This window comes from Melospiza georgiana, chromosome 6 (assembly GCF_028018845.1).
Source record: "Melospiza georgiana isolate bMelGeo1 chromosome 6, bMelGeo1.pri, whole genome shotgun sequence".
Lineage (NCBI taxonomy): Eukaryota > Metazoa > Chordata > Aves > Passeriformes > Passerellidae > Melospiza > Melospiza georgiana.
The window spans coordinates 24,697,090-24,723,063 of NC_080435.1; the positions used below are offsets into that span (position 1 = coordinate 24,697,090).

A 25,974-nucleotide genomic window follows, 5' to 3' on the forward strand; every position below is an offset into this window, starting at 1 on the left:
AGCCTTGTTGCAGTTTGTTTTCCTCATAATCTCCTAATTAGAAGGAAGCAGGAGGAGGAGCCCCAGAGGCTGCCAGCCCCTCTGGTGTGGGCTCTGCTGTCCTTGGTTGGCATTTAGGGACATTTCAGAATGAATACCCATCATAAAAGAATGTGGGACTGATAGCACATGTTGATAGTAGATTACTCCTGAAATAGTTTAAATGTGATGATCTAAAATTGCAAGTTAATTTGAATATTTTGTCTGGGAGGTTTAATAAGGCTTAGTTTGGGATACCCCAGTAATGTTTCTGAGTGGGATAAGCACTGTGGGTGGCTGTGCTTGGTTTTCCTTCTTTTGCACAGCTTTCCCCTGTTTTGGGTAGGCAGGGATTGAGAGCATCCAGCTGCCATCTTTCCTGCTTTGCTTCTGCTGTGTTAAACGTTGCTGACAAAGCAAATGAGAAATCAGAATTGTCGGCCAAAAAAAACAATGGTAGCTCAAGTGCAACAGAAAATATCCACTCCCCTTTGGCAAATCTGGTCGTTTCACATCTGCTTAAAGGGTTTGAGCAATATGGACTTGGCAGAAAAGGGGCCTGTAGAGTCTGGGTGATGATTTGCTGCTGAATGCTGTGATTGCAGGCAGGCAACTGTACTTTAACTGTACTTTGTGTTGGGAGTCACCAGGATGCAGAGTCTTTGGGGTTTTGCTTACAATCATAGAATGGTTTGGGTTTAAAGACCCTCTTGTTCCAATCCCCTGCCATGAGCAGGAACACCTTTCACTGTCCCAGGTGCTCCAAGCCCTGTCCAGGGTTGGACAATTCCAACAATTCCAGGGGTGGAGCAGCCACAGTTCTGTGCCAGGGCCTCACCACCCTCACAGGGAAGAATTTTTTCCTACCATCTACCTGAGATCTATCCAGAAACTTCACTTCTATCCTATGCACATCTAAATGGTCTAATTATCATGGCTTGCTTGTCTCCAGCCCTGTCTGCACTGGGGTCATGTTTCTCCATAAAACAATATTTTTGAATTATTAGTAGTTAATACAGCAGAGGCCAGGGCAGGAATTCTTCTTTGGAGCTTTTATGAGTGAAATTCATGACATGTAGCATTGCTGGGAAGTCATCTCTTCAAACAGCAACAGGATTTCTGATGCATTAGACTAATTCAGCCAAGTCAGGGTTCTTGACTCAGCCATTGTTGGGTGGGAAGGACCTTGAATTCTTACCAGCAGTAAATTTTGATAATTTCAGCCACAGTCCTGCATTCAGTGTTCCATTTCGTTTTTGGATTTTTCTCCTTTTCTTCTGTTTTCCTTTTTGAGCTCTATTTTTCCTTCAAAATCAACCAATTCCTCTCATTCCTGCCATGCTGCCATGTAATGTTAGTATCACAGACACTGTGTAAATCTTAGACAGTCATTATATCTTTCAGGTTTTTATATATTTTTATTTATATCTTTTAGTTTTATTCTTTTATTCTTTTAGTGAATTTCATGTGTGCAGTGCTGTCCATCCCCACAGGATCTTCTCCTAGTTCTTTATTTTCTGAATGTGAAGGGTGTAGCTTTGCACATCGCTGTTACTCCCACTTTGTTTTGTCATGCCTGATGAGATTAGGGTGTTTTCCATACCAGTAGAGCCCATACCACCAAGAGCCCCTGTTTCTCACAGCTTTTAGCCAGGAATTACCACTGGTGTGGCAAGGCATCCATCTGACCTTTTGTATGGCAGTGAGGTTCCAGGTTGCTCAGCCGATGGTTCAGATACAGACCTGTGATGGAGAGCCATCCATCAGTCTGAGCATGGGAGTGATTTACCTAAATTCAGTGGCCACAGTGCTCAGAAAAACTGGGGGGTTGTGCCACAGGAGAAATAGAATTGTTTTAAAGGGGACTCCTTGAATCTGAAGAGGATGAGATTAGGACATCACCAAAGATTGCTGTATAGCACCAAGAATGAGGACATGGATGAGGAGCTCACTACCCAGATGTGAATCCTAATCTTGTGCCTCACTCTGTCCTGAAAGAGAGTTTATCAAAGGTGAGGGGACTGGGAAGAGAAGCAGGCAGAGCAGGACTGAGAGAGCTGCTGCAGATCTGGAGTGAGGGTGAGATATTGCTTATCTTTAGTCACTAACCTGCTGGTTTGGAGAGGAGGCATCTACCACAGCTGTGGAAGTCTGGAAGTGTTCTTGGAATGATGCAGCTTGTTAAGTGCAAGTAGTAGGAATGGATTGATCCTTTTATGTGGTGTTTATTCTTGAAAAGGTGAACTTTGGTTTTCCAGCCAAGTTGCCAATCACCTCAATAAAAGAGCCGTGTTGGAAACTTGAAAGGCTTGTTGAGTACTGAAGAAGGAAATGGGTCAATTGGCTGTTGGATCATACTGAACTGTGGATAAATGAACCTTTGAACTGCACCCTGCTTCAAGCCTTAAGGTCTGAGCAGTACAGGAAATGTGTTCTTTGGTCCCTCTCTGGCTTTTGGAGTATATGATTTACTCAAAGTGTGCTATATACTTTGTGTACTTTATATTATATCTCAAAGTATAATGAGGTTGATAAAAGTGTTTCTAATTGTTGAAATCACAGTTCAGCAATGCCAATAACTTAACCTCTACCCCTGATAGGAGAAAATGTTTTTATTGTTATAGTTAAAGACAATAAATTAATGTGCCCTGAGAGAAGTCCATGTGAGAGGTTTCCTGGCAGCTTCCCTGGTCCTTTTTTATTACTTTGAGAAGGACAAGGAGCTCAGGTCAGTGCTGGGAGCTCAAGTTCTAAACTGTTGCCTTGGCCCTCAGCTGTGTATTTTTTTGAGGGCAGGCAGGAGCTGCTAGGGCAGCTGGATTTTTCATGTTTCCTTTTGATGTCTCGTGCTCCACAGAGTAAAGGTAGTTATGTGAGACCAAGGTTGGGGCTTGGTGTCTGTCTCCTTCCCTACCCATATGGTGGATGCAGTGTTTGGTTGCAATGTTTAAAGGAATTAATAAATTAATGTTTGAGACATGTTCAGACACAAATACTTATTTTTATCACTTGCTGGTTACCATGGTTAAATAAAAGAATTGCTCAACAGTATCATCCAAGAGTTTTTGGTGTAACTGCACACAAAACATGGTATTTCCTCAAATGCTCCTTGCAGCCCCTCGAGGTGTCCAAGCTCAGGCGTTTGCATGGAAGTGCTTTGGGCTGGGCTGGGGGCTGGCATCTCCCTGCATCTCCTGGTTATGGCAGCAGAGCTTCAGTGGGAGCTTGGTGGGAAATCAGGTGTGAGGCTGCTCCAAGATTCTTACTGTAATGTTGAGATGGAGTGGAAAACATTTGTGACTCGTTCAGCCCCTCTGGAGTTCACTTTCTTAGGTAGGTTTGAGTCCAGTCTGTGTGTAGCAAGGGCTGTGTAAAGCACCTGACAGGCAGAGCTGTTGTGCACGAGTCCCTGCCTGGTGAAAGCTGTTTTGTCCCATGAAGGCTGTGCCCATTGTCCACCTGTGTGAGGGGCAGGAGGTGCCCTCAGGAATGCCCGGCCTGGCCTGGTGCTCCTGCCTTGCGGGGAATGCCGCAGGGAATGCGCTCTGCATTCCAGTTTCCAGTTACAGCTCTTGTGTTCAGCTCCTGCTGGGGCTGGAAACTTCTGCCAGCTGCCAGCTTCAGAGCAAGTGGCAGTCTGCCTCCTCCAACAAATGGCCTCCATGTTTATTTTCGGTTTCGTGTTTGTTGCGCTTGTTGTAGGTTACGAATCCTGGCGCGGAGCATCCTTGACCCTCGCGTAAGAAACTGGGGCTGGAGCTAACCTGCTTCGTGCAGATGCAAATAACAGAAAGCCCTGACCCGTGGAACAGCCAGTTTATAATCAATGCAATAATCCATTTAGGGCCTCAGTAACTGAGAGAGTTTCATACTATGGTTTCCACATCACGAGCAAAGGGACTTTTTTATGGGATGCAAAGACTGAGCGCACTCAAGGGTGGCAGTGGATGGGAGTAAATAATTATTACAATGCTTTTTCTTTTTGTGTCTCCTTTTTTCCTGTTTGTTTTGTTTGTTCTTGAACAGATTGAGAACATAGATGCGTGCCTGAGTTTCCTGGCTGCTAAGGGGATAAACATCCAGGGGCTGTCAGCAGAAGGTGAGTCCATTGGTTGGTTAGGATTCCATGGTAAATGAGGAACCTGAATTGCTACCTGTGATTGCAACTAGAACATGGAGTGTAATGGAAGATTATTAAGGTCAATTTAAATTCCTGACAATCTTTATTTCTTTTTTCCCCATCTCAGTTTGAAAGGTAGATAAAATATGTATCTAATTTCTACACAGCTTACTTGTAAAAGTAATCATTGAGACCAAATTAGAGTTCAGTCACTTCTTCACTACTTTCTGTTGAAAACCAGAAATTTCTTATCTCAGTTCTATAATTTGCACATTGATCAGTATGTATTTTACAGATATAAGTGAACTGCTGTCAGTTGTTTGCCTTTTCAGAGAAAAAATTTATTTCCTTATTCTTCAATTATTCTTTTACCTGAACAACCATCCTGCTTCCTGTTTCCAAGTGCACAAAACAATCAAATCCAAATGTTTTGAGTCAAAGCAAAACAAAAGACATTTCGACCTCTAATTAATCACTCTGCTTTTGAAGCGCATCAGAATTTTCTGAAACCAAACTAGGTTAACTCTGTTCCTTTATGGCAGGATGTGTGGTACCTGTTGGCTCAGAAGCTGTTTAGGTATTATCTTATTAAGAGATCAAACAGATTTCTGTCATCATCAGCACCAGCTTTCATTTGTATTTTCATTTAAATATGCTGGAAAAGCATTGGGTTCAGTAGCTGAATATATGATATGACATCTCGATCAGTGCTTTGCAGAACACATAATTGAATGTGTGGCATCAGGTGAGACTTCAAAGTTACATTTGATGACTGAGTCTCTTCATAAACTTAGTGTGGAGGAGGAGACTGCACCAAAATAGCAGATTTTTAGTGTTCTAACCTGAGTGCACCACAGCTAGCAGAAGAGAAGGCTGAATGTTGGGTGTATTCCTAGGGTGCATTAGAACAGCAATAACAAAACTTTTCCTACAAAGAGAGGCTTTACTATGGTCCACCTGAGTGCTGCCAGCATTACACGCCTCAGTTGCTTGGTTATAATCAGAAGGATTCTCATGTCAAGAAAAGAAAGCATGAGCTAAAACTTCAAACAGCAGAAAACTTGGTTTTTGCCAGGAAATGAGTAAAAAGAAAATGTGTCTGAGTCAGTTGTAAGCCAATTTTGACCTTAGCATGGAAATATTGTAAAAATACATTCACATTATTTAGCTGTCTCACTAGAAGGTAAAGTCCAAGTGGAATGGCAGGTGAGTGATGAGAAAAGTGCCTGGATGTACAGAGCTGGCAGTGTGGTGCTGCCCACGCTGGGGAGGGGACAGCATGATTAATGCCCATGGCTCTCCTGCCAAGGCACAGGGCAGGCCCAGCAGCACACACGTTATCCCATAGCTTCCCTGATTCGGGATTTCTGCCTTGCTGTTACACTATCTAGGAATTAGTGTATTAAATCACATGGAACCTAAGAAGGGACCAGTAATGTTTGCTGCCAGCACATAAATGAGAGCATTTACTGGCTCCACCACTAACATTGAAGGAAGAAAGTGACAACTAGAGAAGGGGAGGGAATGAATATATTTTTATAAAATAAGGTAAAAGACTTGAGTGCAGCAGTGAAGTGAATTTCTCTTTCTAGTTGCTCCAGCACTGTGTTGAGGAACACAGAACCATTTAAAGTGAGGAATGTTGTTACCAAACAAGCCAGTGTTTCTGTGCAAGTTGCCAAGACCTGCTAGGTCAACTGCAAATAACTTTATTTACTTCACTGGCAGATCCTCATCTAGGAGGAAGGAAAAGGTTGTGATTGCTTCCAAACGAGAATAATCACTGAAGTCCCCTGGGTTTGTTAAGAGCACGTATTTTTCAACAGTGCAGCTTCAGTGTGGAGGGAAGTTAATGACTCAAAACTGGAATTTGGATGACTCCTAAATGTTGAAATAATTTGGGGCTGCACGTGTATATCCTTCTAGTGTTGAAAAATCCTGCTTTGATATGTGTGTGCCACTGACACAGAGTCTGTTTTGATGGATTTATGCAGTGGAGATGCTGAGGATCTGCAATCACTGGTGGTGTTGATGCTAGCCATGCTGTGCTAGAGGCTCCCCTTCCCCAGAAACGTGAAGGCAAAAAGGCATCCCCTTATCAAAGATTCTTAAAAATATAAATCTCCATTTCTAGTTGCTGAAGAAAACTATTGAGGGCTGGAGATCTCTTTTCACTTCTTGCTGCAAATTTTTTATTATTCATTCTTTGAACTACCCCTGCCCTTAGACTCCTGGAATTGCAACTGCCCAGAGAAGCTCGCTCTCCTTCACACAATATCTCATTGCTCTCAAGATATTGAAGGTATTGGAGAACATAAATGTGCATTAGAAACTCAGACTGATATCACACGTAAGCAGCTGCACATCTTTTGGGTGACAGATGAGCTGGATAATGATCAGCCGAACACATCCTGGAGCAGGGATGTAGGGTAAACAAGCACCAGCAGGGATATCCTAGGATGGAAATCTCTGAAGAGTGGATTTGGGGGCTTCCTTTGAAAACCAAATTCCGGTTTCAAGTGTCTGGAGTGTTTGTTTCCAGTATCCAGGACCGTAATTTTTGGCTCCACATTTAGAATGGCTGGGTGACATCCTTGTCCTTATCTAAGTCAATATGATACTGGAGCTGCCCATGGGCTGGAGAGGACTTGAAGCAGGAAGCATTTGAGACTCTGCTGATGTGCAGAGTGCAGTGAGGCTGAAGTAGTCTTTGAAATATTCCTTTTGTATGAAATGTGAGGTAGAACTGCCAGGATTACCTCAGTTTTTAAGATAAAAGAAACAAAAGAAACAGGTACCACTGAAAGTCTGATTTAAAATGTTTTTTTTTTTCAAATCCAGAGGGGAAGAGATTGCTTTAACTCATTAAAAGTGTTCTTCTTTTGATTATTTGGTCAAAAGCAGGTTGCCTTTCTGATAAATATAGCAGAAAACAGGCAGCAACACAGGCAGTAGGTGGGTTATTTTTATAGTTGCCTTTCACTTCACATAGAAATCAATTTCTAGTTGCATATAGCTACATTTAAACAAGACAAGCAGGTCCATGGTAATTTCTTCTATATCTGACCTGTATTTGTGCAGTTAAGCTTCCCAGTGCCTCTGGATCTGTTTAGTTATGCTTCAACCTGTGATTGGATGCTGCTTTCCTTACAGCTCCCATGGATAATTCGAGTTCTTTGCTGGAGATAAGGAAATCCTTTTTACTGTGTTCTGCTGCATTTTGTGTCTGTTTTACTTCCACCCCTGTCCTCCTAAGCTAAACAGAGATTATTGAAGAGAACCTGCAGATTAGAGAAGGAACCTGCCTGGTGCAGGGAGAGGAGGCTGGGCTTGTGCATGGGAGCAGGAGTGGGCTGGGAAAAGGGGGAACAGCAGGATTAATCGAGACCCCACTGTTCAGGAGGAGACCAAAATTAGCCAAGAAAACAAAGGAAGGCTGAAAATGGCTGCTGGAGGGCCCTGGGAATGATGATCCTTTAAACAAGGGATTGGGGGTCACTGGTGGGAGACAGCACTGATGGAGGGACCAGGCTGCAGGGAAGGAAAAATGGCTGGGGAAACTGAGTCAGGAAGTGTGAGAGGAAAGGAATATCCTGGGTCAGGGCCACTTAGAGAAGGGCTAATATTCTCTGAAGTCGTAGGCAGGGGTTGAGACAAATTTCAGAAAGAAAGTAAGTTATGTCAGTGTCTGGGAAGGGAAAGTAGACTGAGGTGCAGGTAGACAAGGAGACCAAAGCTGGGAGCTGGTACAGAATGAGTAAAGAGCAGTTTTAAACCTTGAGCCTCAGATCTGCTGGGTGAAGTGCTTAGGATTAGGAGCAGAAGCTTGTTTATACAGCAAAGATGAGCAAAGTGAGCAGAAATGTGGCTGGGAGAGGGAGTAAGGGATGGAGTGGGGCCCATCACAAACTCAGAGCAACCTTTCAGCCAGAACTGGAAACAAACGAAAATTCTGCTTCTTGCCTTTGTGCTTGGCCACTGCCTTACTCATGTCCTTTTCTTCTTACTTTTTCACAGGGCAACAGTCAGCTTTTAGTTCAAGTGATCTGTACAACACAGGCACAAGTTGAACTGTTTGATTGTAGCTTTTTTAATTTACTTTTTTAATTTAGGAAATTCAACATGCTAAATAATTAAGTCACAGCACGTTAAGGTTGTCTGCAAGGAAGAATTTGCCCTCTGGAGTATTAATTATGATACAGTGGATAAGTGTGTGGTCTGATACACCTCTTCATCTTTGTATTTCTGTTTGCTTTTATATTTTTGCATTTGATATTGCATAGAAGAGCAGGATGGCATTCAGGAATTGAAAAGTTTATACCTTGACTGCCAAGCTATCTTTAGGTAAATTGGGTGCCCATCCCTTATCAGCTTGTGACAGTATCAAAGCTGGTAATTATGTTTGAATACAGCTATGTCAGCCAATAACTACATTTTCTAGTGCAAAACTTGCATCAAATTTTCTTAGTGGAAACGATTATTTTGATATTCCAGAAATATCAAAATACTGAGATGTGATGCCAGTGTGAGAATGGAGTAGTTTCCTCCTTGTGCAAGTTTAGGACTGAGAAATCATTTACAGCATGCTGCCCTTAATACAATTGTTGTTGTGGGGCCTCTGTTTTGGGTTCTGTTAGTTTAAAGGAAAGATTTCAAGGGACTTGCTTTTTAAGCACACTGGCATTTAACACAGTGGAAATGTGAGATATTGCTCAGTCACCGCAGGGGAGAGATTAGTTATTTATTTGTCCTTGGTGCTCACTGGCAATCAACTGTAATGCCAATTAGATGTGCAGAAAGAAACTTATCCTAGAGGGTATCCCAGAGGAGCTCAGTTCAGACAGTACTCTGGGGGTGCTGAGGCTGACCCACCGTGCTGTCAGAGAGAAGCCCCACTGGTGGCTGACGAGTGCCTTCTCCCCTTTGCCTTGCAGAAATCAGGAATGGGAATCTGAAGGCCATCCTGGGCCTGTTCTTCAGCCTGTCTCGGTACAAGCAGCAGCAGCAGCAGCCCCAGCAGCAGCAGCAGCCCCAGCTCCATCCCTCCCAGCCAGCAGGGCCCCCAGCCCAGGGCCAGGCGGGGCTCCCCCAGCAGCAGCAGGTGCCAGCTGTGCCCCACTCTCCGTGCCAACAGCCCCCACAAGCTGGGCAGCAGCAGCTGAAAGCACAACCAGAAATGCACTCCAGGTGGGGAAGTTTCCTTCAAGGTTTTGTTTTCATTATTTATCTCCTCTTTTTTATTTTGCTTCTTCTTGCAGGTGTTAAAAAGCCAAAGAAACTCCTTTCTTTAGTTCTGCTCTAGAATAAAGTGTGTTGGGAGTGGAATGCTGGGTAGCAATTGACTTTAAGCCTTTGGAAATCAAAACACGTGTGTTTAAATATGTTCTCAGTGCTGGAGATCTGCAGCCCAATGGGTGTGACATCCCTGCTGGACCAAGCAACCACAGGATTGTAAAAGGATGTTTTTCTCACTATTCCTTTTGCTTCTTTCTACTCACAAAGCATGCACATTGTTTCCCTTAGAAAACATACATTTTAGGCATATGAAAACCAACCTCAGTTCTCAGATTACAAGAGTTTCAGTCCTCACTGAGAAATGGAAGGGTTACCTTCCACTGTGGGGAAGGGTTACTCTGATAGTGCTAAAGGAAATAGAGCTCATAACACCTGGTGGCAATCAAAATCAAATCTAGACTTTCTGGTCAAAAATAATATGCTGCTGGCTTTACATGAAAAATAACTTCCATCATTGGTGTTTGTTGGCACTCCTAGATCAGAGTACAGATGAACAGAAAGGGGTTTTGTTCCTTGAATGTCTTTAATACTAGGAGTGCTCTGCCCAGGTTGGAATAAAAACAATGTTCTGAGGCAGTGCCACAGTAAATGCATATGCAGCCTTCTGCTGCTCTGACCCTTGCACTGCTGAAACAGTGAGGGGATAAGAAGGAGAACTAAAAGCAGAAATCATATTTGCACAATTACTAAAGTATGAAGGCTTCTTGTTCTTACAAATCTCACATTGAGGCTTGCTTGTGCTAACACACCTTGAGGTGAATGCTGGTTGAAGTGCTGCCTCACTAGGGATATAAACAGTTTTACTGAAGCCTTCCAAGTGGAACCACTCAGAGGTTATTTGGATTTGGCTTTTATGTCTTCCATCACAAATTATGCTCATTTGGGTGTAAACAATAGTTTTGTATAGTTGAAAAACATAGTGTTCCTGCAGCATGTATAAAAAGGAAGTAATTACCATAAAATAAAGATGTGTTTGAAGAGATTTCTGCAAGTTTTCTGTCAAACATGCAGAGATGCTGAACACTGTTTTGCTGTTTTCAGTCCATTGTGTAGATTTGGCTGGGTTTCAAATACTTGACAAATATGTATATCCTGAAGATCTTCAATGTAATGTTTTCTTAATATGTACTAAAGTCAAATTGCTCAGATTCTACAGAAAATATATCTAATAAAGGAGTGAGAAGGAAAAGAGGAATACGGTTGGGGGTTGCATGCAGATTTGCATGTTCATTACTCTGTAAAAATTAATTTCAGACTGTAGTGGTTTTGACCTGAAGTCATACTTGGGCAAGAAGCTTTATATTCTTGTGAAATTCATAAAAACCTCATATTTTCCCTAAAACCAGTTACAAAGTTCAGTGGCTTAAAAAAAAAAAACAAACAAAAAATTTCTTTGTTCAATGTTCTCTTCCGCTTTTTCTTTCCTGTCACAGTGCATCTCCCAGGGACTCATCTCAAAGCAAAATCATCCGATTCACTCTTGGTCAGAAAAGGTCCTCTAGGTTAGCATTTCTTCATCTTCTGCAAAGCATGAATTACCTTTTGCAATATTTCTGGGTGCATGTTTAGGATTCCTGTCAAAAACAGTTTGTAACTAGGCCTTTACAAACGGCTGAAATGGGAAAGTTTTTGATGGAATTTTTTTCCTTAAATTTTTTTTGGTTTTGTGTTTTGTTTTGTTTTGAGGTGTGGAATGCATTTTGGCCCTGAAGGAAATAATTTGATTTTTTTTTTGTTCTTAAGGGCTTTTGCTTTTGAGAACAAAACATGGTTCTGGGAGTTCTCGCCCCGCTGTATGAATTATATTTTGACCTGCATTATCGAAATCATAGAATCAGAGAATGTTTTGGATTGGGAATGACCTTAAGGATCTCCTCGTGGTGGGGAGAGTGTCCCCTGCATGCTGTGAGCCCCAGAGCACGGTATGGCTCCTGCTGTCCCCAGTGCTCTCACACCTAGCACCTGGAGGGGATCAGGGCCCTTGAATCCCTTTTCTCCCTGGACCCCAGCATGGTGTGCATGCCAGCTCATCTGTCCATCTCATCTCAGTGATCCTGAGGGTTGCTGTGCTTATTAATCTGGGTGATAATCTTGTTATTTTACTATTATATGTAAATGTTTGACTAGAATATAGTTTTACATTGGTAAATTATACCATACCATTTTTGCTAAGCTTGTGAGCTATAGCTTATGATCTTTATTCAGTTTGTATAGATTGTTTTTTGTGCTGTATAATTTAGATTTATTTCCCACGTCTTATTTCTTACATGCTAACAGTGAATCTCTGCAGAATAATCCCTGTTAAAAAGTTCTGCATTTCCTTTTCACGTTCTTCCTTGATCTTAATTATGACTTGACAGCTCATATTTGCTTAACAGAGGTGCTGAAGAGTAGTAAAAGAGTGTTCCCCAAGCTCAGTACCTCCTCTCGGAAGTGTCTCCCTGAACCTGATTTTTTCCTTAGATTTCACAAAGCAGGGGCTTAAAAGCAGTTAGTTGAACTACAGTGGGGGAGAAAAAAGAGAAAGGATATCTTCAAGAGTGCTCTTGCACATGGGTTTTTTATTCTTGGTGTGTTTTTATTGGCAGTGACAATACTGACTCAGATGGAAAACCTGTCACTTGTTAAGTGGTCACATGGTTTGAGGAGCTTTGTTTACTTTAAAATGTGACAGCTTTGCAAAACCTGTGTGGATGTGTGTGGGGAGCCTTTTTTAATCCATCACTAGAGGAAGATTGTCCCTTCCTGTGCAGGGCCCTTGCAGCCATCCTGGGGTGGGTGCCCCACACTCAGGGTTTCCAAACTGGGGGGCAGCTTTGGGCTGAGGTACCTTGTAGAAAAACTGTCAGACAAAATGAGCATTTCATGGACTTCCTAGTCTTGGTGACTTTCTCAAAAAGTTTTATTTATCACTGGTTGCCCTCAGCTCCTTCCCCTGTGGTCTCCTCTGCAGTGGATGGAGCCCCTCTGGGGTTTTCTCATTGACCCTTTGCTGCAGTGATGAGTATGGACAACTTTTTAGCACCCCCCGGTGCTGGAAAAAGTGCTGGATAATTTGAGAGACTGGTCTAAAAGTCAACCTCAGAACCATGATGTGCTGTGCTGAATCTGTGGTGGTTTGAGCTTGTAAATTAATTTCTGGGTTTGTATTTGAATGATGCCCTCATGTCTTGGACTCTTTTGAGCTTTGAAAGCGTGTGCATGCAGCTGCTGACATTTTGGCTTTTTCTCCATGTTTCTTTTCATATTTTCTATTTCTTCACTGGTCCTGGATAAATCAGTTTATTTAGGAAGCCGTGCCAGGTTCCTTCCTGGCTTCTCTTCCTTCTTTTAGAGGCACAATGGTGATTTGGCCAGTTGCATCCCTACTTTCTCTGACAACTGGGAGTTCTTCCTTTTACTTTATTAATGACACAAGTTATTTGAATAGATTTTTGTATTTTACATGAAGAAGATTTAAAAAGATTCTGTGTGTGAATGTTGGCTTTGAAGTGTTCTGAGATGTGATGCCAGTGGCTTTCCTGATTCTATTGGGCTATTCAGGGAAGTGTTCCATCTTCTTTTTTGCCTGAAAAGCATAAAAGTTTGTTGACTTACTCCAGAATAACTATGTTTTTTTTCCTAGTTGATCAGCCTTATCTGGTAAGTACAGGCTGTGGTGAGAGAATGCTGGAAGAGGCAGATGCCCAGTTTAAACCTGACGCTAATACCAGCTCACTGATAATGTGGGCACTCTAGGAAGAGGGTACTGAAGCTTTATGTGATTTATATAGGCTCAAATAATTAAATCAGGTTAAAGTCTTGCTGGGCTTGGCTGCTGAGCTTTGTGGCTCTGTCAGGGCAGAGATGTGATGTGCTTCTCTAGAGGGAAAAAGGCTGCCAAGTTCCATCTCATTGGTATTTCTGAAATAAGGGTAGCCTTTATGTGGCCAGCCTGTGATGAAGTGTCCGGCAATCCGGTTTAACAGCAGTACTGTCTCACTTAGTGTTAACCTTTTGCCAGTGGTATTGCCCCCCTGAATTTACCTGCAACTATATCTGATTCACCAGACTTATGGCAGGTGACTGTTAATTTTGTCTCAGGGCTTTTTTTCTGGTGTAAAACACTTCAGACTGCAGCTTGTTTGCCATACAATTTTCATCCAAGACGATCCTTTGATTTATTCCTATGGAAGTAGCAACACCCTTATGAGCCTACACTTGTGCTGTTGATGCTTTCATTTTCAGCTTGTGCATGGTGCCCCATGGTTTCTTGCCCAGAGTGCTTTTTCCCTGTGCTTAAAGCTGCTGTAAATTCTCCCAGCAGACTTCCAGGTCCCACCATGAGGGTGTCCGCTGCAGGCAGCGAGGCCAAAGCTCGTGGTGCCATCAGTGCCAACAACCGACGCAGCCAGAGCTTCAACAACTACGACAAATCCAAGCCTGGCCTTCTCCCCCCTATCCCAACCAGCAGCAATGACAAAGGTAAGCAATTAACAACTTGGATTTTTCCTAATGATGGCTTCAATTCGGAGGAAATTGGATTTAAGACTGTCTTGAAGTTGTGTGTTGTAAATATGACATCTGTAATCCAAAAGCCAGCTGTCTCTTCTTGAAAAAAGTATAGTCCTCCTTTAATATATCTGAAGTTGTGACTTGCTGTCCTGAAGGTACATCCAAAAACATAACTTTAAAATGTGCTGGCACTGGTGAACCATGTTTTTTCATTTTGCTTCAAGCACTGATAAGGGGGAAGGAATTAATCATAAAACAAGGCATTTTGATGATTAGTTTGACAAGAATGAAAAATGACCGCTAAAGATTTCTGTAAAGTTTTTATATGATAAATACTACAATTTGCTTTCATTCCCATTACTATTGTGGACTATCCTGTAAGAGACAAAATTACACAATTCCAGTCTGATTTCAGGAATCATCTAGTGTTGTATGTGAAGGCAGGAACATGTTTTATGAACGTTGCAGTGAAGTGATGTCTGTGGCAGCACATCAGGAACACTCAGAGCCATGCTGTGTGTGAAGCAGAGCTTTTTTGAATGACATTTACTGACTTTGTGTCCATTCACTAATTCAGTGACCTGCCAGCATTCATTAGCCTCAGTTGGCAGCTCAGAGTGGGGCTGGGGGCTGTGGCTGGTGAGAGCTGAGCACATCTCTCCAGCCTGGCACAGCCAGATTGTCAGTGTGGGCTGGCAGCAAATCCCACGTTCCCAAAGTCATTCTGCTGACAAAGGAGCCAGCTCTGGGCCTCAGCACAGGCTCCCTGCACTCACTTGACAGTGGCAGCCCTCAGGCTCAAGTCTCCTGGCTGGCTGTGCAGAGGTTCTGATAACTGTACTGAGCATTTGCTCCAGGGAACAGCACTGCTCTGGGTCAGCTGCTCTGTAGTTCTCATGCTTGGCTCTTTCCAGGAAACTCCGCTCTTCCTTCTCTGGGAATTGTTATCTGAGGGTTGCCTGTCAGTAGGTTTTGCAATGTTACCCCAAAAAAATTGTGGTGGCAGCGGAGGACCCTCAGCATTCTCCAAGGACATTCTGAAACACCCTGCTCATGTTTTGTATAACAGAAAAATAAAATTCACCTCTGTCTAATATAATTATATTACAGATTAATGTATTAGCATAATAAGCTAATAATTTAGCAATACACATTGGTAAATCAATGTGTATTCTTTTAGAATGGTACACTGTGTAAACAGTGATGATTTAACTGCAACATCAGCATGTAATAATTGTCTCTAAACCTGAATTAGGTCTGGCTTTCAGTTCAAAGAACAAGCTAACAGCTTTTAGTGTGAGCAGTAGAAACCTTGTTTTCCTGTGTAATATCTTCCCAGCCTCTTTCTTTGTCCTTCCTGTGAATATTCCTGTGCTCATGTCCCCTTATCACTGGACTGGAGAGAGGTGAGTGGGATTTGTTTTGTCCTGCACATGGGTAGGGTGGCCAGATGGTCCCTGCTCCATATGGGATGTGTGAGGTTATGCTGCAGGCAGGAGAGGACCTCCATCTATTTTAGCTGTTTTCTCAGTCAACCAAGATTACTAAATAAGGAAGGTAAAGTACTGGTTTTAGTCTTCAGAAAAGAAAAATAAAGAAAGAAATCCGTATGCATACAGAGAAATAACAATAATTTGTCAACTAACTTAAATATCAACTGCTTTTACACGGTCAGTTCAGGGAACCCTCATTCCTCACTATAATTCATCTCCTAAGAAAGATAAACTGGTTGCTGAAGAAGCACATGAGATGAACTGCTTCCTACAAATATTACAAATGACTAAAGGAAACAAGGCTAGCTCTTAGGCTGACAATCTACATAAGTTGCATTAACTACTCAGAATTTTGCTCTGGTCAGAATTTCCAGTCATAAATTATGGTCTTTAAAAAAAAAAAAGGCTCACGTAAAGTTGAACTTGAACTTTTCTTAAAAGTATAATCATGACACAAAGTTGGCCTACATCCATGAGAAACAAAAGCAACTGGTTTGACAAAATTTTGGCTTATTTTGAAGTTAATTGTAACATTGCCAGGCAAAGTTTATTGTCAAAGTGCTAGGACAATTCAGGTTTTCTGACCCATATCCTGTGCTTTGCCTAAGAAAATGAGACTTACATGAGTGTGCTGTGTGCCAGGCTTGGTAAGTTTTTGTCTCTTTACCTAGTGCCTGCTCCGTTGTGTTTTTGAGGAAGGAAATGGCAGAAATAAAACTCAGCCTCTTTTGGCATTATTGGTCACTTTGTGATAGAAGGTAGCCTTCAGTGTTTGAATCATTTCTTACAAAAAGTAGGTTGTAATTTTTAGCTTTTATTAATCTGTGGCCTTTCCCTCCGAGTGCAAATTGTCTTGTTAGTCATTGGTCTGTGGCTTGTGGCAATGAAAGTGCATTAATTGAAACAGAATTCATCAGAAAGGAAAAGGACAGCAAATGGAGCATGGAAGAACAGCCAACTACTGGGAAATAAATAACCCAGATTATTCAGAAGATTCTGTAAATCAATTACTGATGAGACCACTGATTTCCTAGAAAACCTGGGGAAGGGTTTTGTGCAATATCAAAAATCATTGCACCATTGCAGAAAAAGGTGAGGTTCTTGGATGGATGCACGTGTTTGACGTGAGGTGCACACGTGCTCTTAGCAAAGGAACATGGAAAGAGATGCAAATCTTCTCTTCCCCACAGCTGACCTTGTGTCCTCAGTATTTGTTTTCTCAGTCTCCACGTGCTGTCTGACACCATTTCCAATATATAGAGAAAAGTGTTCTTTAGAAAGGATCACTCAGACACCTGGTTCAGTCCTTCCCTGAGGTTCGGGCCTGATAGCTTTAACTTGCTTTTTGGGGTTACAGCCTCAGTTTATATGCAAAATTCCTCTTTTATAGGGAATTTACCTGAACTCACAGGAATTTCAGGACCCTCATTCCTCACATCATAAAATGATAACATGCTGTAGTATGGTTTTTTATTTATTGTCATAGTGATTAGCCATTTATAATTGCAGTTACATTCCAGAGAGGATATTTTTATATGTGTAATTGGTGGTTTTTTTAAAAGAAAAATGCCATTAAAGTTTTAATTGCATTTTTGTCTTGTGGGGAATTGAGTACTTAGGCTTGTGGGTTTTGGAGTTTTTTATGTCATCCTAATCCCTTCATACAACAGGAGCCAATTCTCTTCTGAATGGTCAGAATTCCTTAGCCCATGCTTATGTAGGAATAGCTTTGGTTTGCTTCCTTGTCCTTTAATGTCCTTGAACACCACAGCTCTCCTGTGGCATGGAAGGCATCAGACACTTCCCATGTCACTGCTGAACTCATCTAAGTTATCCAAAACTTTTCTAATGAATGTAGAGAAGCAAATGAACATTGCGTTTCTATGCCTGTGTGCAGTTAGCAGTTGCTGTGAGGCTCCTCATTACCACATCTTTCTAATTGTCTGACAGGATCACCAGATAAAATACAGCCAAAATTTGATTTGCAAATGGAATGCAAAAATCCATATGCAATTTAGCATACATGAATCTATTCTTATGCATGGCAGTGAGGACCAGAACTGCATCCTAGGTGGCATCAGGAAGGAAACTTAAATCTATTGAAACCTACAGCTTCAGTAAAGACTTGGGTACAGTAGGTTTTCTCCTGAGTTTATGTCAGTGTTTTGCTTGCACACAGCAGTCTCTTGAGACATGTTCTGAAAGCAGCCTGAGTTCTGCAGAATGGTGGGGATTTTTGGCCAGCTCTGAACATCCAATGCACCCATTGTCCTCACTGTTCTGCAGGCACTCAGCTTGTATTTTGCAGTCTCAAATGTCTGATGCTGTTGGCTGGGAATATTCTGCCTATTACTTGTGTCAAATCTATAAAATCAGTGAAATTATGAAGCTGTAAGAGATATCAACTTAATAAGCCACCTCCACCATGTTGATGATGTGATACAGTACTGTGACAGGCTTACGTGCTTTCTTTTTCTTTTTTTCTTCTACTTTGTTCCCAATATTTTATTTAAAATAATCCTACAGAGGGCAGTAGACGTCTGTGGGAAAAATTACACTATTCCTGTGGATTGAATGTTAAATAAAATATCAGTAGAAAAAAAAATTGTATTACCAGACTTTACCCATTTCTGCTTGAGATCAAAGGAAATGGTTATTACTCAGGTTTATAAAGAAGGCAGGTTGACGTCAGGTTTCTCTTAGATAGCATCAGAAAAAGGAAAAAACCCAATAATACATGCCTACAGATTCAGACAGTGAGGTGAAACAAATAACTGTTTTCATAGCAGTGTCCATATGGGCAGGAGATAAGAAAAGTGTGTGTTCCTCTCATTTTATTTCATTTTATATAGTTGGGTTTTTTTTGTTTGTTTGTTTTTTGTTTTTTTTTTTTTTAATTTCATTTTATTTCATATTTTATTTCTTTCAAATTTTGGGTAAACCTTTTTAACTTGGAACACTCTGTATTTAATAACTGCCTTTTTATATGTGAAGGGTAGTCACTGTGTTCACAAGGATGTGTGATGGCAGTTCAAGGGACACACGTTCCTTTAGGGGAAATCAAAAGCCTGGAAACAGGAATGAAGAAGAATATGAGAAGAATAAACCATTGGAGAAGTTTGTCCAGAGAAGGGGTGGGATTTCACTTGTTCGGAAGCATTCAGGACTTGCCTTGGCAGGGCCCTGGATAACCTCACCTCAGGTTCCCCAGGCCATCCCCAGCTCCTGCTTTCAGGTGGAGATTGGGAGGAATATCTCCAGAGGCTGCTTGTGACCTACACTGGTTACCACATTTTGATACCTCTAAATATTATTTCCTTCTAAATTTTTTCTCAAGTGTAAACTGCTGAAATAGGAAGAGTTATTAAGGCATACTGAAGGAGAGTTAAGGAGTTTCTTTCCTCTTTTGAACTTCATGTTATGAAAATAGGACTGACTGCCATGAGTGAAATGTTAGCAAGGAGATGCCAGCCCCACTGCAGTGAGCAGACTGGTGTATGGTTACACATGCCACATGTGTGCTCAAAGGGTGTGTGGGCAGTTATATTTTATATTTGTCAGGTTCAGGAGGCCAGGGCACCAGGTTCAAGGGCACAGTGCAAGAGGCCGTGGCAGATGTGGTCAGAGCTTCAGCAGGAAATGCTCTTCAGAGTTAAATCAGTGTCTCCATGTCAGCTGCACTAGGAAATCCATATTCATTTCTCTAAATGCCATCTTGTGAAAGAGTAGAAAATCCTAAAGCTGGAAATGAGCCATGGGAATTTCTACTGCTGATGATAAAAAAGTTTCATATTCAATCCTGTACTGATATAAAAATGTATGACAATACACTCCCATGACTTGGTTCTGTGTGATACTGAGCTTGTCTTGAACTCAGCATTGCTTAAGGTCATTTAAAATGGCAGATTTGGATTATGTCAAACCCTCAGATTCAATTGAAAAAGGCTACTTTAGCAACTGAGAGGAAAAACTCATCTTTGTGTAAAGCAAGGCGAGAAATGTGTATAAGGAGATGGAAACTCAGAGTTCTTGTGGGTAATGGCTTGAAGGCTGAGATATTCAGTAGTATTCAAATGGGCTTTGAAACAGAGGGATGCTGATAAAACACAGAGCTCTGCATAAACAGGGCTTTGGAAAATCTCTTTTGCTGTTTGGTACTTGAAGGGTTAATTTATGTTCTTTGTCTAAAAGAAAGGTTACAAGATACCTGCAGTGACATTTACAGCAATAACAATTCTTCCTTATCTCAACAGATAGTGTGTGGGTATCCATTTCACAGGAATTTGATATTAGCCCAATTAAGACCACATTAGAAATTTTAAGAATGAGGGTGTTTAGCCATTGAAAGAGATTAAATCGGACATAATGAGTCAACATTTAATATTTGCCCAGAGCTGGTGTTCAGACAGAGGTTCCAATTTTGGCTCAGAAATTACTGAGCCCTTTTGTCCTTAAGATCAACATAAATGATCTGGAAAATTTACCTGAAAGAAAAATCTTTTATTCAAGCACATTAAAATGGAGGACAAGTCTTCTTCTGTAGCTTTATGTAAAATGAGATAAAATACTTCATGTTCTGAATGATTGGATTTCTGCTTAGTGTTTAGGGTGCTGCCTCTGTGCTCCGCTGTGCTGGCATCCAAGAGATGCTCTGGTTTTATTGACCAAGGGTTTTTCCTGTAAGTCTGACATGTAAAATAAATTTACAGGAATTGTCTCAATAAATCCATTACCAGAGCAATGGGTGCTTTCTGTTGTTCTGCTGTGTGCATTACCAAAAGCAGATGCTGGAGTAACCCTATCCACTTTTATAAACACAGTATACATTGAAGGTATTTACAAAATACTCAGGGCAATTTATTTTGCCTTGGATGTAGTACAGTGATCATGAATTTGATGATGCAAGAGTAAAAACAAAAACACAGAGAGAAAGGAAGGACTGTGAGGTTATCTGAACAGCATGCCGAGGAACCTGGTACTTACTTTTGGTGAGTCATAACTTGGAAGTACAGATATGGCTCCTGGCTTACACTCTGTTTAAAGAACTCTGCTTAAAATTTTCACAAGTTTGCAGCTTACACTAAATATTTGTAGAATCGCATCTGTAAAGAACATGGGGAGTCTGTGCTCCAGCTCTGAAGGAAAATCAACTGTATCCATGTAGAAAAAATATCTTCATTGTTTTATGAATTTCTAAAGCTTATACCAACTACGTTCAAAGTCCTGTGGTATTGTAAAGCTCCACTCCAGCCATGATTAAGCCTTCAGCCAGGCTTTGTTTAGGTAGAGGATGACATATTTTTAAAAGCCAGATTCAGCCAGCTGACAGGTGCTCACAAGTCTGTTCTGAAATGTCTCATGACAGGGGTGTGACCATCTCTTCCACTGTACCCCTTCCAGTGTCCATTTGGTCTTAAAAGTAGCTGTTAAAAACATGCACATAAAACCATTCTGTCTGGCTAAAAATAAGGATGTTTTTGCTCTTCCTTGATCCCTGTCATGTTTGTTAGTCTTCATGTATTTGAAGGCTTAAAATGTCTCCCTTCAGCCTTTTCTCTTGTAGACTAAGCAATCTTTACTACTCCATCCTTTTTCTTATAAGTTCCTTGTGATAAATCCCTTTAATGTGATAAATTTCTTTTATGTCTGGATGGTCTCTACTGGCCCTTTTGCAGTTTGTTAGTCTCCTTTAGAGGGGTGCTGGAGCTGGACACAGCACTCCACCTGATGCCTTATTTTGCTGCTGTACAGCATGAGTGATTATGTCCTTTGTCTTCTATCCTATGATTCTCCAAACCTCTGATTCCATCTGTGATGTTCCTAAAGCATTTCTGAATACATTTGTATTCCTTTAGTGCCACATTATGGAGTGTGCAGCTGCAGAAGTGCAGAAGTTTTGAGTGTCCTTCCTAAAAGCAGAATTCTTGAACGCTGTGGAAATCTGGTGTTCCCTCTTGGATGTGATGGCCTGTGCAGATATGTTGTAGAAATTTTGCTATTTTTGATTTATTTTAAAGAGATTTTAGTTCATCCATTAAAATGAAAACTCCCCTGTAGCAACAGCATCTACAAATTTGTTCCCGTGTTTGTTTTGATCTTTCCTTTATATCAGCTGCATTCTGCTGGGACTCCTTTTGCTGCAGAGAAGTTGCACAGTTGTTGTTTGACCTTTTACATTTAGGCATTCAGTTTCTTCTTTCTCAGCACACACCTCTTCATTCAGCCTCAGTGAATGAAGTCTTACTGTCTCAAGTTTATTTCTCCAATCTACCAAATGTATTAATGCTGAGAAGTTCCCCTGACATGAGGCTCCTGCCTTGTGTCAGAAGGTGACCCTTGTAAGAGCCATTAGTGTCAAACAAGATACTCATCTTTGGCCAGCTGAGATGTATGTGTGTCCTGGGGTATGGTTTGCACCCTTTCACTTTTCTAATCAAGGATGCTTTTGAAAGATTGGCTCATCTCAGTAAATCCTCAGTGACATCTTTATGTTGGGTGTGTGCCCATCAAACAGCTTAAAGACAGCCAGGAAATAGCAAGCAGCATGGCATGTTTATAGGGCAAGATGTGAGTCTGCAGTGAATCATATTTGTGCTTAATTTTACAACTGTTCAGCTGGCTGAATCTGGCATTTAAAAATATGTCCTCTTCTACCTAGACAAAGCCTGGCTTAAGGCTTAATCATGGCTGAAGTGGAGCTTTACAAGACCACAGGACTTTGAACATAGTTGGTATAAGCTTTAGAAATACATTAAATGAGGCAAAAATGTACTTAAACAAAGTTTCAGGGAAAAAAATACCCTAAAAATTTAGCCAGTGACTTGTTCTTAACAGTACAGTTCATGATGATAAAGATCCTGAGCTTTGAAGTGAAATTTAACCTTGAGAAGCATCTTCTTGCCCAGTGTACATCTGCATAGCTGCCTTGGAAGTGGTGGAACTACGTTAATTTATACCAGCTGAAGAGCTGGTCCAGCATTTCGTGGCCTTTGCAGTGCCTACATGTTTCCTTTTAAAATAAATATTTACAATTTCTCATAAATTTATTGTTGGGTGCGGTGTGCCAGAAAACCAGCCATGGAAGCAAAGGTTCACTATTAAATCATGGGAGAGGAAAGAGCAGTGGTACTACAGCCCAGACTTGCCCAAATGCCAGCATGTTTCTGCCACCTCTGTAGGAGCCCCTTCTCCTTGGGTAGGAGCACTTCCAGCTTCCCTGGGCCCTTCCATTTGTGCCTTCTCTGCTGAGCCTTTTGCCTGTTCCTCATCCATAACCAAATATTCCTGAAGAATCTGGGACTGGCAGCAGAGAGCTGAAAGGAGGAGGACCCCACCATAAATTGCAGTTTGTGTCTGTCATTTGGTTTTGATACAAATGGGCACTATTTCCTGACTGGAGTTCTCAGCCCACTGATTTTCATAGTGCCTGTTTCATACACCCTGCAAGAGAGATGTGTCAGAACAAGCTGCTAACTGTACATATAGTCCACTTGGAGTATCAAGTCTAATGAAAGACTCCATAACAGCTTCCTGCCTGGAATTCATTAATGCCTTTGAATGAGTCTGTTATGAGATGTCTTGGGGGATTAAATTGTACAAATAGTCAGAAGGAAATGGAGAAGAATGAACAAGAATGGTATTTGTCTAGTGTAAAATGGAGAGTGCAACTTCTTTTGAATGGCACAGTAAACTTGGTTTCGTTATTTTTATGATCATCTAACTGGTATGTGCTCAATAGAGGTCCCTCCAGCCTTTTTTAGGCATTCATGTCAACAGCATTTTGAATTTTACAGTAGCTAAACAAAAACAACAAGGAATTCAAATGTCTTAGTTGGTTATGGTGAGACAATGAGAAAAGGGGCTGCCTGTGCTCCAGTTTTATTTCCCCTCACCTCAGCAAAAATGCTGAGTCTTGGCTAAGTGAGCTGGCCAACAGCAGAAGCCTTGTTCCATGTGCTGGAGCTCTGTGTGAACGGAGGCAGCTTGGCAGGATCGTGGACGTTGGGTTTCTGACATGTCCCTGGGCCTTGGTGAGGGCTCTCAGGGATGGAGCACATTTCTGTGAATGCCTGGACTGCTGTGGAAGTCACATAGTTCACAGCACTGGGATTGAAGTAGATATGATGGAAGGGAAGAACAATGTCATGGAGTAAAGGTAATTTTTCTGTTGTGTTACAGTGAATTTAATCACCGTTAAAGGGAAAATCAGTGGGCAGAAGTTGAAGGAAACAATTCTGCTCAGTTAGAAAGTGTCCTGAGCAACCTGGTCTAGTGGAGGTGCTCGTGCCCATGGCAGGGAGATGATCTTTAAGGTCTCTTCCAATACAGTTCCAGCCATGATTCTAAGGTTTCATCCTCAGCAAAGCAAAAATATTCCCTATTCAGGGCTTTTCTCTGGTTATACAGAATTTCCCTATCTGGCAATCTCTGCTTTAAAAAGAAAAAATTCTGTTGGGGTTTTTTGTGGTCCAGAATAGAAGAGAGAACAGAAAGCTTCAGCCATCCTGGGAGTGGAGGCCATGCCCCCCCCTCGTGGCAGCTCAGCCAGCTCTCCCAGCGCTACAATGGAAATGGAAATTTCTGTGGGCCACAAGAGCTGTGCTTATTTTGAGGAGGAACTGAGTGCCAGGGTGATCTTGTTGGGAATGTTCTGCTCCACCTGCTTGTGGTTTGGGTTATGGAAAGACTGGGATTTTTGTAGTTGGCTCCTGGCAGGAATGCAGACATTTCCATACTTAGAGGGTTTGATAAATGATCATTGGAGAAGAGAACAACTCAGCTAAGAAGTTCTTCTCTGTAGGAGTTTATGTGTGGTGCTTTAAAGGAGAGTCTTCCGGTGGGTGGATGGGAAGGGTCAAGAATCACCATTTATTCTTCTAGATGGGAAATGATGAAACTGCCGCTGTGGTTTCTGCAGTTCTGATGCTGTAATGTCATAGAGCAGAGCTGCTTTTATTTCCTAAATTACAGTCTGGTTGTGGATTTACTTTCACATCTGTTATCTAATCTATAGGCTGGACTAAAAGATATTTCTCTTCATAAGAACTTTTCTCATAGTTGTGAAATAAAAAAAAAAAGTTCATTCAAAAATGGGTAAAAAATGCTTTTAAGTTCTTGACCCTCCTAAGGAGAGCAACTATGAGAACATCCTTTGTCTATGTGTTGCCTTTCATGCTTATAATGATGGACTTTGAAAGTTTTCAGTTATAGCAAATCAAAGTCCACTTACTTCGAGTGAACATGACAAATGATGGGAAATTGCATATATTTTCTCCCGACCTTATTATAACATAAGCTCTCAAAGACTTCTGTGGAAGAATTCAATCATAAGCTTTCAGATTCTTTTTTTTCTTCTTCACACACGGGTGGGTTTGCAGATGCAGTTCAGTCTTTGCAGGAGCAGCTGAAATCAGATTTACCCATGCTACAGTGTGTATTGGCATTGGAACTGGACCACCAACATCTTTTTTAGCAGGAACACTAGGAACAAAATAGATTTCAGGCCAAGATTTGACTTTGAAAAGAGGAAAGTGATCATTATTTATTGTAGACTGTAGCTTGAGTTTGAAAACATTTCTTTTATAGTCAGTTTTAGTTAATGCAGGTTGCTGAAGAAAGAAAATACCTCCCTCACAAAGGAACACATGGGAAATAATAAGCTTATTAACTGAATGCATGAAACCTGCTCCCCTTTTCATGAAAGAAGGGTCTATGCTATGCTGAATAAAACTTTCCCCTCTGCATGCTGATGTGTGCTGCACGAATTGACGTTGTGCTTCATTAGGAAACCCAGCATTTGAAGCTGCATTCTGGCAGCAGAACTCCTTTTGCTTACCAAACTTGGCCAGAGGAGTAAAAGAGCCAGCACTTGTTCATAAGGAAGAAACAGAGAGCTGAAAAACTGAAGTTTTCTTAAGCTGGAGCAATTTTTCATATGTTTTGGGGTGAACCTTTAATTTCTTGTAGTAACTGTGTGTAGTGCAATGTGACAAATCACTTGAGGATGGTCAGTTTCTAGTTTCACTGTACTTGACCCAAGTACAAATCAAAATCCACCACAGTTGTGTAAGAAAGTACCTTCTTTCCTTTCCCAAAGATCTGCTGCTTAACTGTAGACTTTGTGAATATTGTTTATTCATTTCAGGTGCATAGCATCCAGTATTCAAAGAATTCACTTTGTGGAAAACGTTAAGTAGACACTCTGAAAATTACATTACTGTTGCAATATATTCTATTTTTTTAATGTTACAGTCATAGTATTGTCCTAATTCTGGTGTCTCTGACATGTTTGTAAATGGAGCTGCACTGTGCTCCTCCTACGCCACTGGCAACAGAAGCAAAATTCACTTCCAGACAGGAGGGTGGGTGTGGGGGCGTTGGGACAAAAGGAGCGTTGTGTTTATAAACAAATAAACTGGGGAAAACATACTTTAGTCAGTGACCAAACATACATAAATAAATAAATAAATAAATAGATTTCCTGAAAACATTAAAAAATAATTTAAAAAAAAGAGAAATTGAAAAGTTCTGGATTTTGCTGGGAAGTAAATTTTG

The 25,974-nt window shown here is 41.3% G+C and overlaps 1 protein-coding gene across 3 annotated transcripts in view; it reads left to right on the forward strand.

Annotated features, from left to right (window-relative positions):
- The window catches only part of NAV2 (neuron navigator 2), a 368,440-nt gene that overhangs the window by 233,271 nt on the left and 109,195 nt on the right, over window positions 1-25,974 (forward strand). For 2 of the 3 annotated variants that reach the window (XM_058027192.1, XM_058027191.1), the window contains exons 4-6: window positions 4,045-4,117; window positions 9,073-9,325; window positions 13,740-13,897. In XM_058027192.1, coding sequence (XP_057883175.1) covers window positions 4,045-4,117; window positions 9,073-9,325; window positions 13,740-13,897 — 484 coding nt within the window. Of the gene's footprint in view, window positions 1-4,044; window positions 4,118-9,072; window positions 9,326-10,866; window positions 10,936-13,739; window positions 13,898-25,974 lie in introns of all 3 variants that reach the window. The other variant, XM_058027189.1, reaches the window with a different exon arrangement.